At 44.7% G+C, this 19382-nt stretch overlaps 1 protein-coding gene across 2 annotated transcripts in view; it reads right to left on the bottom strand.

The window, feature by feature from the left end:
* OLA1 (Obg like ATPase 1) overlaps nt 1-6990 on the bottom strand; it is a 120458-nt gene extending 113468 nt beyond the window's left edge. The window contains exons 1-3 of one of the 2 annotated variants that reach the window (XM_064162445.1): nt 6857-6990; nt 5873-5973; nt 3932-4075 (exon numbers count right to left, since the gene is read on the bottom strand). In XM_064162445.1, coding sequence (XP_064018515.1) covers nt 3932-4075; nt 5873-5973 — 245 coding nt within the window. In that variant the 5' untranslated portion in view covers nt 6857-6990. Of the gene's footprint in view, nt 1-3931; nt 4076-5872; nt 5974-6277; nt 6398-6856 lie in introns of those variants that run through there. The other variant, XM_064162436.1, reaches the window with a different exon arrangement.
* Between the last annotated feature and the right edge of the window lie 12392 nt (nt 6991-19382).

The following is a 19382-nucleotide window of genomic DNA, read 5'->3' as shown; positions in this document are numbered from 1 at the left end:
CTGCCAACTGGATGTGGCACCATTCACCACCACCCTCTGGGCTCTGCCATCCAGCCAGTTCTTAACCCAGCACAGAGTGCCCTGTCCAAGCCACGGGCTGTCAGCTTGGCCAGGAGTTTGATATGGCAGACAGTGTAAAAGACCTTGCTGAAGTCCAGGGAGACTACATCCACAGCCTTCCCCATGCCCACCATGTGGGTCACCTTGTCATAAAAAGAGATCAGGTTTGTCAAGCAGGACCTGCCCCTAAATCCATGCTGGCTGGGTCTGATCCCCTGGCCATCCTGCAGGTGCCCTGTGATTGCACTCAGGATGATCTCATTGCCGTCTACAACTACCTGAAGGGAGGATGTAGCAAGGTGGGGGTTGGCCTCTTCTCCCAGGCAACCAGCAACAGAACAAGGGGACACAGTCTCAAGTTGTGCTGGGAAAAGTATAGGCTAGATGTTAGGAAGAAGTTCTTCACAGAGAGAGTGATTTGCCATTGGAATGGGCTGCCCAGGGAGGTGGTGGAGTCACTGTCGCTGGAGGTGTTCAAGCAAAGCCTGGATGAGGCACTTAGTGCCATGGTCTAGTTGACTGGCTAAGGCTGGGGGATAGGTTGGACTGGATGATCTTGGAGGTCTCTTCCAATCTGGTTGATTCTATTCTATGATTCTATGATCTGTTCCATTATCTTGCATGACACTGAGGTCAGGCTGACAGGTCTGTAATTTCCAGGGTCCTTCCAACCATTCTTGTGGATTGGCACCACACTGGCCAGCTTCCACTCTTCAGGGACCTCTCCAGTAAGCCTTGGCTTGATAAATGATGGAGAGCAGCTTGGAGAGCTCATCTGCCAGCTCTCTAATCACCCTAGGATGGATACCATAAGGTCCCATAGACTTGTGAGGATCCAGAAGGCTGAACAGGTCCCTAACTGTTTCCTCCTGGATTGCAGGGGGGCTGCTCTACTCCCTGACCCCATCTACCAGCTCAAGAGGCCAGATGTCCTGAAGACAATGTGAGATGAAGGTGGTGTTAAACACCTCTGCCTTTTCCTCATCTCTAGTCATTACATTCCCCTCCCTGCCCAAAAAAGAGTGGAGGTTATCCTTGCCCCTCTTTTTGTCATTAATATATCTATAAAAGCTCTTCTTGTTATCATTCACTGCAGTGGCCAGTCTAAGTTCTAACTGGGCTTTTGCCTCTCTATTTTTCTTCCTACATGACCTGACAACATCCTTACATTTTTCCTGAGTTACCACTCCCTCTTTCTGAAGGTGATCTGCCCTCTCCTTTTCCCTTAATTCTTCCCAAGTCCCTCACCCATCCAGGCTGGTCTCCTTCCCCAGCAGCTCTGCTTTCAGCACAGCAGCACAGCCTGTTCCTGTGCCTTCAAGATTTCTTTCTTGAAGTAGGTCCAACCTTTCTGGACCCTTTTTCTTTATAAGGGCTTTTTTCCAAGGTACCCTTTGAGATAGCTCTTTGAATAAGCCTAAGTCTGCCCTCCAGAAGTCCAGTGAGGTTGTTTTGTTGATGCCCCTCCTGGCCTCACTGCACATTGAAAACTTTATTATTTCGTGGTCACTGCCCCCCAGACAGCCTCCAACCATCATGTCTCCCACCAGCCCTTCTCTATTTGTAAACAGCAGGTGAAGCAGAGCCTCACCCCTGGTAGGCTGGCACACCTCTAAAAACCCCTCTAGACTGCCACCCAGCAGATATCTGGCAGGTTAAAGTCACCTACAGAGCAAGGGCTGGGAGTCTCAAAACCTCTTGCATTTGTTTATAGACTAGCACATGCACCTCCTCTTCCTGCTTGGGTGGCCTGTAACTGACTCCAACCGGTATGTCAGTCTTATTGGTCTGCCCTCCGATTTCTACCCATACACACTCAGTCCACTCATCATTAGCCACAAGCTCCACAGGCATCAAGAGCTTCCCTAACACACAGGGCAAATCCTCCACCCCTTCTTCCTCTCCTGTCTTCCTTGAAAAGCCTGTATCTGTTCATCCTAGTGCCCCAGTCCTGTGACGTATCCCACCACATTTCTATGATGGCAACTACGTCATAGCCTTCCTGTTATATTAAGTCTTCCAGCTCATCCTGCTTGTTGCCCATACCATGTGCATTAGTGTACATGCACTTCAGCTAGACTGATTTCACCCTTGACACTGGCTTACCACCCTCAGCTTCCTTTGTGGAGAGCCTGGTTTCAACCCCTTGCCCCTCCAACCTAGTCTAAAGCCCTCTCAGTGAGTGCTGCCAACTCACAGGCTAGAATTCCTTCGCTGTTTTTTGATAGTTGGACCCTGTCTGAGTTCAGCAGATTAGGGGCAGTAAAGGTTGCCTCATGGTCAAAGAACCCAACCTTCTGCCTCAGCCTACTGTGCTACTGAATTCTCAATTGTTGCTGCATTATTATTGTTACAATGATACAGGCACTGTAAGTCAACTCAGGAGTTATAACTACTCACCAATTCCCATATGCATTGATTTTACATAACACTCTCTTAAAAGTCAAAACACCAGGCAAATGAAAGCTGATTTACTATTTATATCCACCTTATTATGCAATGAAGTTTACTTGTTGAATACAGATTCAGTAAATATACTGAGTTTATTACTATTTAAAGGTGATTTTTCTTTTCTAGAGAAAGTTGGAAGCCAGAGAACATGCACACAGGTATTTATCATCTTAACACTCTTGCAAGGATAAACAGCCAAAGGCAGGATGAGGTAATCTCTTTGTCACTTCAACTACTAATTTAGAAGTAGCCAGTCATAGCTAAGTGCAAGAAAAAGGAGATTGTTCATGGGGCAAAAGCAGCAACAATACTATAACAAATTGTCAAAAAGAGTTAATACCATCATAATCAACAGCCCAAAAGTTTCACCTCAAATTTGGCAGATTTGGTTTATGATCCATTCAGCAGCAAGCACACCTGACACTCACTTAAGCAAGAAAAGTACAATAACATGTTTCAACAAACCACCTAAACAAATAGTTCCATATTAACACATTTTTCAACAAGTGCACAGGAAGTAACTTGACAGAAGTAACTTGTTCAGACAAGAAAATTAAGTTAACAAACAGATTTTAGATCAGTGAATAATTGTGGGTGTGACCTATCTCTAAAACTGCGGCCCAAGCATTGAACAAGAGTACAGACATGTATGCTAATTTTCCCTGTGATTTATATATACTCAATTTACCCCAGATACCCCTGCAAGTAGCTGCAAAATTGAAGTCACAAGTGTCTATTAAAGACCTGAAGTTTTGCTGTTCAAATAAAAATCAATTCCCATGTTGAACATATAGACTACAGAAATAGTCAATAGTAAAAAAAACCCACAACACTGATGTGATAAAATGAATATGCTCTTAGAATAAGGACATTATTAAAAGAAATGTTACTTGGTATATTTGGTGATATTTCTACAATACCACCAGAGCCTACAGAAGAGTCAAGGTAGAATAGCTGCCCACAAAGCCTAATATGAAAAGACTGAGAACACAGGTATGCTGGTAGACATTTGTTTAGCTACTTACAGCATATACAATACTCCGAATGATACAAAATACAGAGTGAAAAATGCTACAAATGAGCAACCTCATCACAGGTCAGGTATGTCCACTACTGCTCACTTTCCAAACTTTCTCTTCAGAAGATCCTCCAAGTCACCTGGGAGCCACTACTTTTGAAGTCAGAATCACCAAACACCAAATAGTGCAATGACTGCCAGCTCCTAGTTTTTCCATTCTTATGCCAAAAAGGTCATAGTGGCAGAGAGAAAGGAAGTAGAATGCATGCACATAGATAATTTCACATTCTAAAACAGATGTCAGTAAAATCTTACAGCTGCATTAAACTTTAATGAAAACTTCAGGTTCAGCAATACTATCTTAGCCACATAACTGAAGAAAAACACTGAAATCTGAGTTACCTTGGGGGTTTGTGATACTGGCATAGGAAGTCAAATCTGTCATCTGGCACAGGTACTCGACTCTCATTTGGATCAATAGTACAGAAAGGAAAATTTTCTGCTGCCGCTTGACTCTTCGTTAACACGTTGAAAAACGTTGACTTCCTATAAATGAAATACAGACATTCTTAAAGAAGTTCCAATCAGAAGTACTTAAAAGGGATGAACTGAAACACCTCTCCTTCCACCCATTTACTTCAATAACAGTGACCACTGTCCTGATTCTAGTACAAGACGCTTTCAAATGTGCAAACAGAATGTCCCATTGAAATTCAATTATGTTTACCTTTCTCCTTTGCACATGAAAATTTCTTAAGTGACTATACTGCACAGTCAGCTAAGCAAGTCAAAAGCAAAGTACAGTTATACTGGCCACTACTCATTTTCCATGAGCACAAAGGGAGAGCCTTACATGGATGTTTGAAACTTATTTTGAGCAAACTAGTTTTGCCCACACTCAGCAGCTCTTCACACAATTGTATTGTTTCTTCAGTCGTATTAAAACAACTTAGTATCTAAGCAGTAAGCAACAATCAAAAGAGGAAAGAAAGGGCACAGAAGGCAAACTACATCAGTTAATTGATTACAAGTAATCTTTTGTGCATATAAAGACACAGTTCTACCTTACAAACATTTTCCATCCTTGTTAACTATCAACGGAAAATAAAACTGCAAGTAGTATTGGGAAAAAAAAACAGCCAAACATTTCCACTTAAAACAAGTAGCAGATTATAAAGCAAAAGAAAGCAATTTTTGAGTTGTTGCTAAGAGAAAGTCAGCAATACTAAATCAACTGCTGATTCTTCTATCTGCTACCATAAATATTCTGGGTTGGTTTCCAGGCTTTTTTTCTGCTTCTTGTAACTTCTCAGCCACTGGGAAAAAATAATCTGAAAGCTGCCTTGAATAGAGCCAACAGGCCAAGAAGTCAAACACAGTTTTCTTTGGAAGTGACATCATAACATAGCTGCAACATGCTATTTTCCTAACTGACATGCTATAAAATGCTACTGCTACTTAATTCCTTTCTGGTGTGTAACTTACATGCACTCTAGAAAAAGAATCTAAATGATAATGCCAAAATAAGAAAGCAGTACTTATGCTGAGATATGCTCCAAGACTTTCCTCCTTAATTTTCTTTACGATTTAAAGATTGACAATACTAACAACTTTTGCTGGTAAATAAGATGGACAAATCAGTACAAATACTTCCACACAGGTAATCCATCGTGATTTTCAAGGGCCTTCAGTATAGCTCCTTTGTAGAGTCACGATCCACTACATATGAGAGGCAGATAAAGAGTAACAACGTATCTTACATCACCTCTCCCAGACTGTAACTCACACAACTTTCTTCATCACAAACGCCGAATAATTGTCAAGAATGGAAAACTCTTCACTGCGAGTGACATTTATGGCCTCATTAACCCCTTTCTTTACACATGATTTTCTCTCCCAAAAAACAACCCACCACATAAAAGGAATTTCTATGCACACATGCAGTTGTATAAAGACGTGTATTACACGTACAAGGCAGTAGAAATAAGAAAATGCAAAAGACGTAGTATTCTATAAAACTGAGCAACTGCTAAGGCATTTTTCTCTTGGCTATAATCTTGTCCAGACTCACGTAGCAAGTTCACAGTTACCGATGTTCTACATCGCTCCACCTGTAAGTGGCTCAAGCTGAAGAGCTGAAGCCTATCGCTGCGCAAAAGCTGGAATCGCACCGCTCAGCTCCAGCACGCACACACAGGCACCTACCTCCACCCAAAAACCCTGACACGTCACTCTACCTGCAACAGAAGCAAACTCCGGGAGGAGTCCCGGCCCGGCGGACGGCTCTGGCCTGCTCCTCCGCCCCGCCGCCGGCCCAAGCCCCGGGCGCCCCTGACCACCTACCCGACGTTTGGCAGCCCGACAATCCCGATCTTCAGGGACGTCCCAAACCTTCCGATGATAGGGTGCGACTTAACCCCGTCTCCTCCCTTTTTCGGGGGCATCTGAAAGCACAGAGTACGGCACGCTTAACGCACCGCGACATCCCCGGGAGCCATCGCTCACCCTCCACCCGTCTCCCCCTAGCAGAACTCGGCGGCCGAGCCAGGGCCTCCGCCTCGAAAAGGCCGGGAAGAAACACCCACTCCTGCCCCACGCTGCCAGCCGGAGGCGCGGCTGCTCCCAGGCCCCGGCAGCCCTTCAGCCGCATCCCAGCGACTCTCTGTCCTCCCCCAGCAGCCCGGCCCGGCCGAGCGGCACGAACCCCGAGCGAGGGGAGAGCAGACGGCTGGGCCAGGTCTGCCTTACCACGGCTGGCGGGACCGGCTCTGACTTCGTGCGGCTGGCGGGGCCGGGTCTGACTGCCGTACCGCGGCTGGCGGCGCCGGGCTTCGGGCCCCGCGGAAGAGGAAGAGGCGCGAGCGGCCCCGCGCAGGCGGACGCGCCGGCGGAACGGGCGGGGCCGAGCCCGCTCATTGGTCGGGAGCGGCGCGGGGGAAAGGTCGCCCCGGGAGGGCGCCCTGGCGGCTGCCCGGCGGGAGGCAGCTGCGGGAGCGCCGGCAGCCCGAGTGCGCGGCAGCGAGCAACCCCATCGGCGCTGCGGGTCTTCCGCTAACGTAACGTCTCGCAAGCGTTAGCTGTTCCCAGCAGCCGGGACTCTCACCTGAGTCACAACAGTGAATATCTGCGGCCTTCCTCTCTATGAATGAACTACGGGGGTACCCAGCTGGGTACTTAAAGACACTGGTGTGACAGTATGACAGAAGAGAGGGGATGTCCAGAGATTCCCTGCTAATAATTGACAACTTTATCATCGTGTAGTTCAGGCATGTTTATAACCTAAGAATATAGAACTCCACTGGTAAGAATGCAGAAAAACTGCCTTACCTGAGCACTGCCTTGTCAAGTCCTTGGCATTTCGAAGAACGAGGCCTGAAGTGGCTGCAGGATTCAAGAGTTCTCATGTACTTTCACAAGCTTGCATTTATTTCCCTTTTCTCATCCTTCTTGGTTCTAGTGACACACACTCATTTCAGGGAGGGTTAGAGGTTTGTCAGAGTCTTGTCTTTCCTTCAATACAATGTATGCTTAGTGAAGTAGTTGAGTCACAGTATCACAGTATTATTAGGATTGGAAGAGACCTCATAGATCATCAAGTCCAACCCTTTACCACAGAGCTCAAGGCCAGACCATGGCACCAAGTGCCACGTCCAATCCTGCCTTGAACAGCTCCAGGGACGGCGACTCCACCGCCTTCCCGGGCAGTCCATTCCAGTGTCCAATGACTCTCTCAGTGAAGAACTTTCTCCTCACCTCCAGCCTAAATTTCCCCTGGTGCAGCCTGAGGCTGTGTCCTCTCGTTCTGGTGCTGGCCACCTGAGAGAAGAGAGCAACCTCCTCCTGGCCACAACCACCCCTCAGGTAGTTGCAGACAGCAATAAGGTCACCCCTGAGCCTCCTCTTCTCCAGGCTAAACAATCCCAGCTCCCTCAGCCTCTCCTCGTAGGGCTGTGCTCCAGGCCTCTCCCCAGCCTCGTCGCCCTTCTCTGGACACGCTCAAGCATCTCAATGTCCCTCCTAAACTGGGGGGCCCAGAACTGAACACAGTACTCAAGGTGTGGTCTAACCAGTGCAGAGTACAGGGGCAGAATGACCTCCCTGCTCCTGCTGACCACACCATTCCTGATGCAGGCCAGGATGCCACTGGCTCTCTTGGCCACCTGGGCACACTGCTGGCTCATGTTCAGGCGGGTATCAATCAGCACCCCCAGATCCCTCTCTGTCTGGCTGCTCTCCAGCCACTCCGACCCCAGCCTGTATCTCTGCATGGGGTTGTTGTGGCCAAAGTGCAGCACCCTGCACTTCGAGCTATTGAATGCCATCCTACACAGATGCAATGCTTAGCAACGTGGTTTCATGGTGGACTTGACATTGCTAGGGTTGGACTTGATAGAATCATAGAATCAGTCAGGGCTGGAAGGGACCACAAGGATCATCTAGTTCCAAGCCCCTTGCATGGGCAAGGACACCCTGCTTTAGATCAGGATGGCCAGAGCCTCATCCAACCTGACCTTAAACACCTCCAGGCATGGAGCCTCAACCACCTCCCTGGGCAACCCCTTCCAGGCTCTCACCACTCTCACGCTGAACAACTTCCTTCTCACATCCAGTCTGAGATCTTAAAGGTCTCTTCCAGCCTAAATTATTCCACAAGTCTTTGAAAAGTCATTTAATTTCCCAGACCAAATGACTGAGGAGCTTGGGGCTAGAACAGGACCCGAAGGATAGTTGGTGCAGGTGAGGAGTCTGATGTCCACCTCCAGAGGAGCACTACACGCTGCTACGGTGGTTCTGAGCAGCAGAATCCACCAAAACAGGCAAGAGGAAGTAAAACAGCTCTACATAAGTTCACAATTGTGACAGAAGAATTATCTCTGCACAAAGGATCTATTTAACCTGTAAACAGAAATTCAGAATAATGAGTGATCATTATTCTAATAACCTGCACTGGCTCCACAAAGTCAGTTTGCTGTCCATAGGAAGAACGCAGGAACACAAACCCTGGTAATTCAGTCTCGGATTCAACGCTGGATTTGACACGCAGGGTCTGTTCTGGAGAGAAGTGACCAGTTTCAGAAATCAATATTTCCAGGCAGTATTAAGTACTACAGCATGTACATCTGGGGATAAGCTGACAGTTCTCAGAATAAAGCTGCTTGTTTCGTTTTCCATTTCAAACAAGTATACCATTTTAATCCATAGAGAGAATTAAGACAGTTAACCAGCTGTAAGAGCAATTACAATCACCAATACCCCTGCGCAGCACTGTTTTGATTTTGTACAGCAAAAAAAGAAATAAGATTTTGAGTCAATAAAGATTACACCATGTCTACATTCTGTGTCTATATAGTTTTTTTTTCCTTCTGTCATAAATCTGTGTTAATGTTACTACTAGGAGCACAAATACTTAGTTTTGTATGCGGTCTCTTTTTGTGAGTGTTCTACAATATTTTTTATTGAAGAAGACTTCCTTTTTCATCTAACTTCTGTTAAAAGAACTTGACAAAAATAAATAAATGTCTTCAGCAAGAAAACAATTCTCTCATCCTAAATTGGCCCTGTCAAAGTCTGTGATGCTATAATTTAGGATGTCCTTCTCCATAAGCTTTTTTTTTCTTAACTGAATGTGAGCTCCAAAAGCTTTCTGAGATGATTATGGCTTGCAAGAAAGCTGAACAAGAACCTGGACCCTTGTGGAAATAATAACATAAACGAAAGGGAAACATCAAGACACAAATGTAAAGTTGTTCACTGCAAATAGAGATGAAGGCTCAATTTTCCAGATCTTCTCTTTCACTACTGGATAATCCTGCATTGGAACGGGAAGCAGCGGAACACTCAGCACCCACAAAAATGCCCTGAGCACCCAGTACTCACTGGATTCAAAGGAAGGCTGGTGGTTGGGCATACTGCTAGGTTTTTGTTGATGCTTATCTAGATATTTCTAAACATGGAGCGTGATCAAGAGGAGCCCATTGTAAACACAGTGGGATTTATTTATAACAATGGTTTGTCAATTGAATAAATAATAAAGTAGGCAGCTTTTTGAGAGGGTGATTTGGTGTGATGGTTTGGGTGTTACCCACATCCCCACTCTTATGATATCACCCAGACTAAACTCATCCCAGCTGGAAGTTAGGATGAAGCTTTATATTTACAGCTTAGCACAATATACAAACAGGTATTTACAATCTATACAGCTATGGACAGAAATATGCAAGTTAAAAAAGTAATACAGAAACACAACAGCCCTCCCAGAAACCTGACTCCCCAGGAGGGGCTCTCAACTGCCCTTCCACCCCTCCCACCTTCTCCCACCCCTCTCTACCTTATCCTAGATGTTGGCTTGTGCCCAAGGAAGATTAGAGGGTTGGCCAGGGGGGTTAGGAAGCAAGTGGATTAATCAGAGAGATGGCAGGCTAGGTTAGAGAGGAAAAATGCAGCTCAAAGCCCAGGCAGTGACTGTGTTATCTATATTTTACATTCTTACTCTTATACACATCAGAAATATACAAGTTAAAAAGGTAATGCAGAAACATAACAGCCCTCCCAGAAACCAGAGTCCCCAGGAGGGGCTACCAATCACCCTTCCACCTCCCTTCCACCCCTCTACCTTATCCCAGACTTTGCCTTACAGGCAAGGTGAGTTTGGAGAATTGGCCAGGGGGGTTAGAATGCAGAAGGATTAGTTACATAGACAGCCAGAGATGCACAGCAACTGTGTTATCTATATCTATATAGATTCATAGATAAATATAGATAACTGTTATCTATATGCTCTTGCTTTTATGCATCTCAGCAAGCCTATGAGTGAAGTAGACATCCCCATTGTTTCCTTTTCACAGCCTGTAATCTAATTCTTCTCACCAAAATATTCCAGCTAGCTTCAAACTAGCACAATTGGGAATACAACAGAGATTTCAAGAAGAAAAGATGAAACATTTATGATCTATGAAAAAAATTAATTGTAAAATGTTATAGAAGTCAGCCCAGGACTCTTCAGAAAATTAAAGACATTTTCTTGAACTCAGGCTCCACTTCTCTGAACCATTAAAGACAGGTACCATCAAGTGTTTGCCTGCTAAGAAAATTGAAGGAGAGAAGGCAGTAAAAACTGTTCTTAGAGTATGTCCTATTTTAAGTCCACAAGACAAAATTCACAAAACTTGAAAAAACACCAGAGTAAAGGAGTCAAGGTGAGAGTATCATCAGATTATATATCATCTCTTTCAAACTAAAAGGAATATAATCTTGGATGAAAATGAAAACAAAACACAACACCACCAAAAACCACTCACACACCACCAAACACTAACACCTTTTTGTTTCCCTTTTTCTCTAAGAAAGGATACTTCTACTAAGTCTCATTTGGAACTGCAAATAAAAAAACACTGCTTTCCAGTGACCTGAGATTTTTGGGCAATTAATAATCCTTATGAATTATGATGCTTATTTTCTGTATGAATATTATTTTTTATTATTAATATTCAAAAATGGGGGGAATTCCCTGAGGTTCTTTGGCTTTTCAGTCGACAGGAAGCAAATGCACAGAATTAAAACAGTTTAAACAATCAGAACTTGGAACATAAGAACATGAGAACAGGAAGAATTCTGACTATGCCTATGGAGTCTTAGCATTCACTCCAGCATATGCACTCACCACTCTTTTTGTCCCTGAGTAAGTCTACTGTATCAAAGATGCTTTCAAACTCGCAATGATCCCAGGGTAGCATACAAAATATTTCAGGCAGAGGGAAGAAGATGCTGCTGAGCCTGGCTAGCGTTAGCTGCAACACCTGGCTGCCTTTAACCAGCCGCAAACGAGGAGAGGCAGGAAGGCTCTGTGCTGACAGAGGAAAGCAGGGTGCAGAAAGGCTGATGCAGAAAGGCATGACTTCTAACTCATCCTCTTTTATATACTTGATTTGAACATCAAACTGGCCAACAGGCGCTAGCACCATTGCTCTGGCCCATGAATTCACAGTATCACAGTATCATCAGGGTTGGAAGAGACCTCACAGATCATCAAGTCCAACCCTTTACCACACAGCTCAAGGCTAGAGCATGGCACCAAGTGCCACGTCCAATCCTGCCTTGAACAGCTCCAGGGACGGCAACTCCACCACCTCCCCGGGCAGCCCATTCCAGTGTCCAATGACTCTCTCAGTGAAGAACTTTCTCCTCACCTCCAGCCTAAATTTCCCCTGGCGCAGCCCGAGGCTGTGTCCTCTTGTTCTGGTGCTGGCCACCTGAGAGAAAAGAGCAACCTCCTCCTGGCCACAGCCACCCTTCAGGTAGTTGTAGACAGCACCTGAAGGTGCTTCAAAGCTTCCTGCCTCCTTCGACCACACAGGCATGGGGAGGGCACACCTGACATGTGATGCTAAGCCCCCTAGCCCTCAAGGCTTTGCTGGGGCCAAACCCTTGTTGTTTGCTCATTTGACTCACTCCCAGACCCTGCAGCAGAAGGAGGAGAGCCATGGTTAAACCTGCCTGGTAGTAAAAGTGTCCTGTCCTGGTGGGACATAAATCCTAAGTCTCATTTGGAACTCCAAATAAAAAAATATTGCTTTCCAGTGACATGAGATTTTTGCCAACATATGGCTGAGGGAAGAAGAATGCCATAGCTGTTCAGAGCTTTTCTACTAGTGTAATGCTAATCAATAGTAGTCAGTTATTGCTGGCACCATTCTAATGTGGTCTTTCTAGCATCTTAAAATCTAACACATTTAAGAGGACAGGGCAAAAACAATTAACCAGCTAATTCAGATGAAAATAATTTTAGCTGTTGAATGAAGCTGATGGATTACTACAGTAAATCTTCAGAAATAATGGAACTACCAAATAACATTGATAACCAACTGCAGAGCAGCCCCTGCATCTTTTATGTCTCTAAGTTACAAACTTCAGTACCCAAAATTAGTTTCCTTTTCAGAAATGGAGTAAACGTCTTAGCTTTCCACTCTTCTAAACTTCAAGACAGCCCAGACAGCCCACATTCATAACTTGTACTGAGAGTAGGGTTATGCAAGGCAATTTCACAGCAACAATAAGAAGTAATTCTGCCTAGTTCTATTAGCAAGGGCACAAAGTTTCCAAAGGGATCCTTTTGGGGAGTGTTTCAATTTATTCCATTTTCAGAGAATCAACCAATTTGGAAGAGACCTCCAAGATCATCCAGTCCAACCTAGCACCCAGCCCTAGACAATCAACCAGACCATGGCACTAAGTGCCTCAGCCAGGCTTTTCTTCAACACCTCCAGGAACAGCAACTCCACCACCTCCCTGGGCAGCCCATTCCAATGCCAATCACTCTCTCTGGCAACAACTTCCTCCTAACATCCAGCCTAGACCTCTCCTGACACAACTTGAGACTGTGTCCCCTTCTTCTGTTGCTGATTGCCTGGCAGAAGAGACCAACCCCCACCTGGCTACAACCTCCCTTCAGGTAGTTGTAGACCACAGTGAGGTCACCCCTGAGCCTCCTCTTCTGCAGGCTAAACACCCCCAGCTCCCTTAGCCTCTCCTCACAGGGCTGTGTTCCAGGCCCCTCACCAGCTTTGTTGCCCTTCTCTGGACACATTCCAGTATCTCAACATCTCGCTTGAATTGAGGAGCCCAGAACTGGACACAGCACTCAAGGTGTGGCCTGACCAGCGTTGAGTACAGGGGAAGAATAACTTCCTTGTCCTACTGGCCACACTGTTCCTAATACAGGCCAGGATGTCACCTGAGCACACTGCTAGCTCATTTTCAGCTACTATCTACCAGTATCCCTAAATCTCTTTCTTCCTGGCTACTCTCAGCCACGCTGTCCCCTGTGCCTGTAGCACTGCTTGGGGTTGTTGTGGCCAAAGTGTAGAACCCTGCACTTGACCTTGTTAAATCTCATCCCATTGGCCTCTGCCTTCCCAGATCCCTCTGCAGGGCTCTCCTACCCTCCAACAGCTCCACACCTGCTCCTAGCTTGGTGTCATCTGCAAACTTACTGATGCTGGACTCAATCCCTCGCCCAGATCATCAATAAAGATATTGAACAGGACTGGGCCCAGCATTGATCTGTGGGGAACACCACTAGTGACAGCTGCCAACTGGATGTGGCACCATTCACCACCACTCTCTGCACCCAGCCCTCCAGCCAGTTCTTGACCCATATTATAATCTTTAGATTTCAAGTTGCTTTTAGAGTCATGGTTTGACTTACTTGGTTGAATGTTTCTATCTAAATCTATCAGGACGGTGAAAACCTTATTTTAAACTGGCATACCATAATAATCTTAACTGTATCACAGTGTGGTTTATAAGTTTAATAGGGAAAAAAAAAAAGAGAGAGGAAAATGAAGAAAAAACCATCTACATGGCAGCCATCTCAATGTCAGCTCCTCAGCACAGAAGTACTGCACAACTACAGCTTATTGTACAGCTGGAACACGTGCAGAAGTCAAGCAGCCCTGGAGCAACTCTACCTTATTAAAAACAATGTTTAAGGGAGAATAATAAAATGAACACCTTGTGGTTTGTGCCACCAACATACCCTTTGCTTTTTCCTGCCCAGAACATATATTTACTGCAAAGTCACCCTTAACTGCAAAAATAAGTGCTTTTGTAGAGCTGAAAGAATAAAGACAGAGCTCCTGATCCTTGCTGTGACCATGCAATGTTCAGTGCAACCCAGGGGGTGAGAATAACACAGTTGCTTTTACACACCACCGCTCCTGAATTGCCTGGGTCTTTGCCACTTGGAGGGAACTGGATGGCTCCCACTATTAAATACACTCAGTACTAAAACTCAAGGACACAGTCCAAACTAAATGGTGTTCACTGAGTTCTGTGAAGTTTAAAACCAGTCATCATCAAACCAAACTGTGTTTTAATAGAGTACTTGAAAAGGTTTGTTAGGGTTCAGTAAGATTTGTTATTTTAGCTGTGGATGCATCAATTTCCAGAGAAAATCTAACCTTATACTGCTCTTTATATGCTTACATTCATACTAAACTTTGCATTTACATTTACTCATTTTCATGCTTTTGTATGGTACTAATTGTCCTTGTTTTAAGAATGGTAACAGGTTGTTAATGCTGCTCCAAAGTTGTTCGGGATTGTTATAGTGGCATAAAGCATCTCCCACCCCTTTCTGCAATATCCCAGACTTTGTTAGTCTAGAGGCATATCATGCAGAACAGTCTGCTCTGGCATCTGTTAATAATCATTCTAGATAATGAATTTGAAAATTCATAACTGAATTTCCTAACTAAATACATATAAATCTCAGAAGAAAAACTAACAGGCATACTGAGATTTTCACAGTGAGAATAGTGAAAGATTCACTCAAAGAAGGACAAAGAAAGCAAAGAAGAGAGAGTGTGATGGTTTGGGTGTTTCACACACACCCTCCCCGCCATGAAATCACCCAAACTAGACTCAGCCGAGCTGGAAATGAAGAATGAAGCTGTATTTACAGCTTAGCACAATATACAAGCAGATGTACACAAATATATACAAATTAAAAGTAACACAGAAACACAATACCCCTCCCAGAAACAATCTAAGTCCCCAGGAGAGCTCCCGACCCAAACCCCCTTCCCCCTCCTTCTTTCCCTCCCTTCAGAAATAACCAGATCAACCCATGTATATCTCACATGATAAATCTGGAGATCTGAGGTGAGATGTCAAAAAAAAAGATGGCAAGGAGGTTAGAGGAAAAAGGGGTTAGGTGGATTAGAGAGTTAAAGGCAGAGTCAGCCACAGAGACCAGACCACCACGAAGAAGGCACAGCCCCAAGTGAGAGCTGAGCAGTGTGTGTGAAGTGCCTGTCTTACCTATATTTTGACTAGTTGTGTTTCTCAGCTGAAGAATGCTGATATAGGTTATTGTTGGGTTTTTTTTCTTTCTTCTCACAGCTAAGGATTTAACTTCTCTCAGTAAAAATTAGACTCAGATAAGCAGAGAGATACTAAAGTACAAAAAAATACCTGGGAATTAATGAAATTTTTAGCTCAAAAATTACAAGTCTACTTTGAACTTTTCAGTAGCCTAGCAAAATGGCAACCAGTACCAGCCTTGAATAAAAATAATTCTTAAACTGAGACTGAGTGTGGAGTGGGGAATACCAGGCTTTTTCTAGGTGTGCAAGTTTGAAGCTAGCTGGAATATTTTAGTGAGAAGAATTAGATGATAGGCTGTGAAAAGGAAACCATGGGGATGTCTATTTCACTCATAGGCTTGCTGAGATGTATAAAAAGAAGAACACAAACATAGAAAACACAGTTGCTCTCTGGCTCTGACTGCATGCACTTCTCTCCCTTACCTGCTGTCTGTATAACTAATCCTTCTGCATTCTATCCCCCCTGGCTGATTCTCCAATCTCACCTTGAATGTAAGGCAAAGTCTGGGATAAGGTAGAGGGGTGGAAGGGAGTCCCCCCCTTCCTGGGGACTCAGGTTTCTGGGAGGGCTATTGTGTTTTGGTATAACCTTTTTAACTTGTATATTTCTGTCTATAGCTGTATAGATTGTCAATACCTGCTTGTATATTGTGCTAAGCTGTAAATATAAAGCTTCACCTTAATTCTCAGCTTGTCTGAGTCTAGTCTGGGTGATTTTCTTAAGTGTAGGGGGTGGAGGTAACACCCAAACCATCACACTAGGCTTCAAAGATGCTTAGGACCATTCTAACATAAGCACTTTTTGCTTTTTTTTCTTTTCTGTGCATGAAACCATAAGATGTGAAAGGGACAAAAAAATGCTAGTGGTCTAAGAAAAATACTTAGATTTGATTTTATTCACTGCGGGGGATAGGAATCCTATGTTCCCCAAATGAGAATTGCATTCATGTCAGGAATAAGAAGAGATCACTGTCCCACTCTGCTGCTCACCGGGATGGAGAATGCAGAGAGCAGGACAGAAGAGGGCACACCTGAAGTGCTCACTGATCAGCTGTCTGCTTGAGAACACTTCTGAAGAAGAGTTCTGAAAATAATTAAATCCTATTATGGGACACTGGGGAAATATTTATCCAGAAGTAAAGTTTATTAGCACTGTGTTAAGAAATAAAGCGTGGTTATGGAAGTCCTGTTGCCTTACAATCCTGGTATTTTTGTGGGTGCAACCAAAGCATGACTTAACAGCATGGATGCTTGGATACAAATTTGACTAATAGGTACTTCAGAACCCAAATCATTTCTGCACAGGCAATTTCAACCAGAGTTTAACTGTGGGGTGCCACTATTTAATTCTTGCCACCCTGATGAAACATGAGAGCGTGGCCTACTGCAAACAGCTGTTCTGCCAAATGAAGTCTACATCTCTGGCTCACAAAGTATTTTTATTTGTCTTGGTAGCTTTACTTAGATCATTACATCTTTACTACAATTCAAAGGAAATATTAGTGCATTTACAGCCAGACAGAACCCTGAAGTGGAGTAAACTGCTCCTGATAAGCTGTAGGAAGGTACTGAAGTCAATGACCTGCTATGAGAGGAAGGGTGGGCAGAGGCCAGTGGAGTGAGATTTAACAAGGCCAAGTGCAGAGTTCTGCACTTTTGCCACAACAACCCCAAGCAGCACTACAGGCTGGGGACAGAGTGGCTGGAGAGCAGCCAGACAGAAAGGGACCTGGGGGTACTGGTAGATAGTAGCTGAAGATGAGCCAGCAGTGTGCCCAGGAGGCCAAGAGAGCCAATGGCATCCTGACCTGTATCAGGAACAGTGTGGCCAGTAGGACAAGGGAGGTTATTCTTCCCCTGTAGTCAGCACTGGTCAGGCCACACCTTGAGTCCTGTGTCCAGTTCTGGGCTCCTCAATTCAAGAGAGATGTTGAGATACTGGAACGGGTCCAGAGAAGGACAACAAAGCTGGTGAGGGGCTTGGAACACAGCCCTGTGAGGAGAGGCTGAGGGAGCTGGGGGTGTTTAGCCTGGAGAAGTGGAGGCTCAGGGGTGACCTCATTGCTGTCTACAACTACCTGAAGGGAGGCTGTAGCCAGGTGGGGGTTGGCCTCTTCTCCCAGGCAAGCAGCAATAGAGCAAGGGGATACAATCTCAAGTTGTGTACCTCCCCCTGTACCAGGGGAGGTCTAGGCTGGATGTTAGGAGGAAGTTCTTCCCAGAGAGAGTGATTGGCATTGGAATGGGCTGCCCAGGGAGGTGGTGGAGTCACCATCCCTGGAGGTATTCAATAAAAGCCTGGATGAGGCATTTAGTGCCATGGTCTAGTTGACTGGCTAGGGCTGGGTGCTAGGTTGGACTGGATGATCTTGGAGGTCTCTTCCAACCTGGTTGATTCTATGATTCTGTGAAGGAACAACACGCATCCACTTTCATGTTAAACTACTAGAGATTTTGTATTTAAGTTATGCAAGTGAAACAGAACAATTTGGTTGTCTCTCTAGAACACTGAATTTTTGCCCATCACAAGGAATTTTCAAAGACAAGAGTGACCTGTATTGGGAAAGGTACTCACTCCCTCTGCTTTACTGTTAAGGAAGATCTTACAACGCTTGAAATGCCAGTTACAATTTACAGGGCTCCTGACAATGTCACCTAAGAAATTACACTTTTGTCTTGGTCTTTTTTGAGAAATCAGATTCTTACACTGTGATCCGTTGTTTTTAACCATCTGCTGAGAAGCAAACACAGTTGTCAGCCAGCAGGGCAGAATTTTTTAATGTCAAGAACATGAGAACCTCTGACAGCTCCACAGCCTGTAGTCCTGGCTGTCTAATGCGAGTAGGTAGCTTAAGTAATTGGGGAAGGAAAGTTTGTCTCACACCTGGAGAAAGCTCTGACTGCCAACTTGTATATAGAACATAGATTTTTGATTTTTTTTCACTTCAAGGTGAGTAATAATACTTCCTTGTATGCTATATGACCGAGACTGGTGAGAGGCCTTGAGCACAGCCCTACGAGGAGAGGCTGAGGGAGCTGGGATTGGTTAGCCTGGAGAAGAGGAGGCTCAGGGGAGACCTCATTGCTGTCTACAACTACCTGAGGGGAGGTTGTGGCCAGGAGGAGGTTGCTCTCTTCTCTCAGGTGGCCAGCACCAGAACGAGAGGACACAGCCTCAAGCTATGCCAGGGGAAATTTAGGCTGGAGGTGAGGAGAAAGTTCTTCACTGAGAGAGTCATTGGACACTGGAATGGGCTGCCCGGGGAGGTGGTGGAGTCGCCGTCCCTGGGGCTGTTCAAGGCAAGATTGGACGTGGCACTTGGTGCCATGGTCTGGCCTTGAGCTCTGTGGTAAAGGGTTGGACTTGATGATCTATGAGGTCTCTTCCAACCTTGGTGATACTGTGAAAGTGGAATACATTACTAAGGACTTGAGGTGCCTAGCTCCCTTAGACCGCTTGGAAAAAATGGAAGACTCAATACCTGAGTTTATATAGGATCCCCTTAAGATGTTTATAGAACATTTGGTATCAGAAAAGAATCTTTTCCTATTCTTTTCCTGAATACATAATCTATAAAGCATTGTTTTGAAATAAATCTGCTATAATTAATATTTCTATAGTTCTTTTTTTTTAAGATTTATGTTGTGATTGTTTATCACAATTCCCATAATAACTTCTTTTGTGGATGCTGATCGTTCTTGTGAAGGTCTCGTGATCCAATCTCCAACCTATTTAAAAGGAAATGTTTTGTGTGCCAATTTATGCTCGTGGTCATTTGGAGTTCTATTTCAGCTTCATTAATATTGATGTAACTTGTCTCTCCATCGTTCTCAGCAGACTCTTTGAAATTAATCTTCAGCATTTGCTGTGATTTGTTTCTGCTTTGTGCTTCAGCCCCGAGTCCAGCTCTCCTCTAGTTAATTTTGTTTTTATTTTTATCCACTTGCTATGACTGTTCTGCTACTTG

Source organism: Pogoniulus pusillus, chromosome 2, assembly GCF_015220805.1.
Source record: "Pogoniulus pusillus isolate bPogPus1 chromosome 2, bPogPus1.pri, whole genome shotgun sequence".
Taxonomy (NCBI): Eukaryota; Metazoa; Chordata; class Aves; order Piciformes; family Lybiidae; genus Pogoniulus; species Pogoniulus pusillus.
The sequence above is the reverse complement of the archived record's forward strand: the minus strand, read 5'-3'. Positions and strand labels throughout refer to the sequence as shown.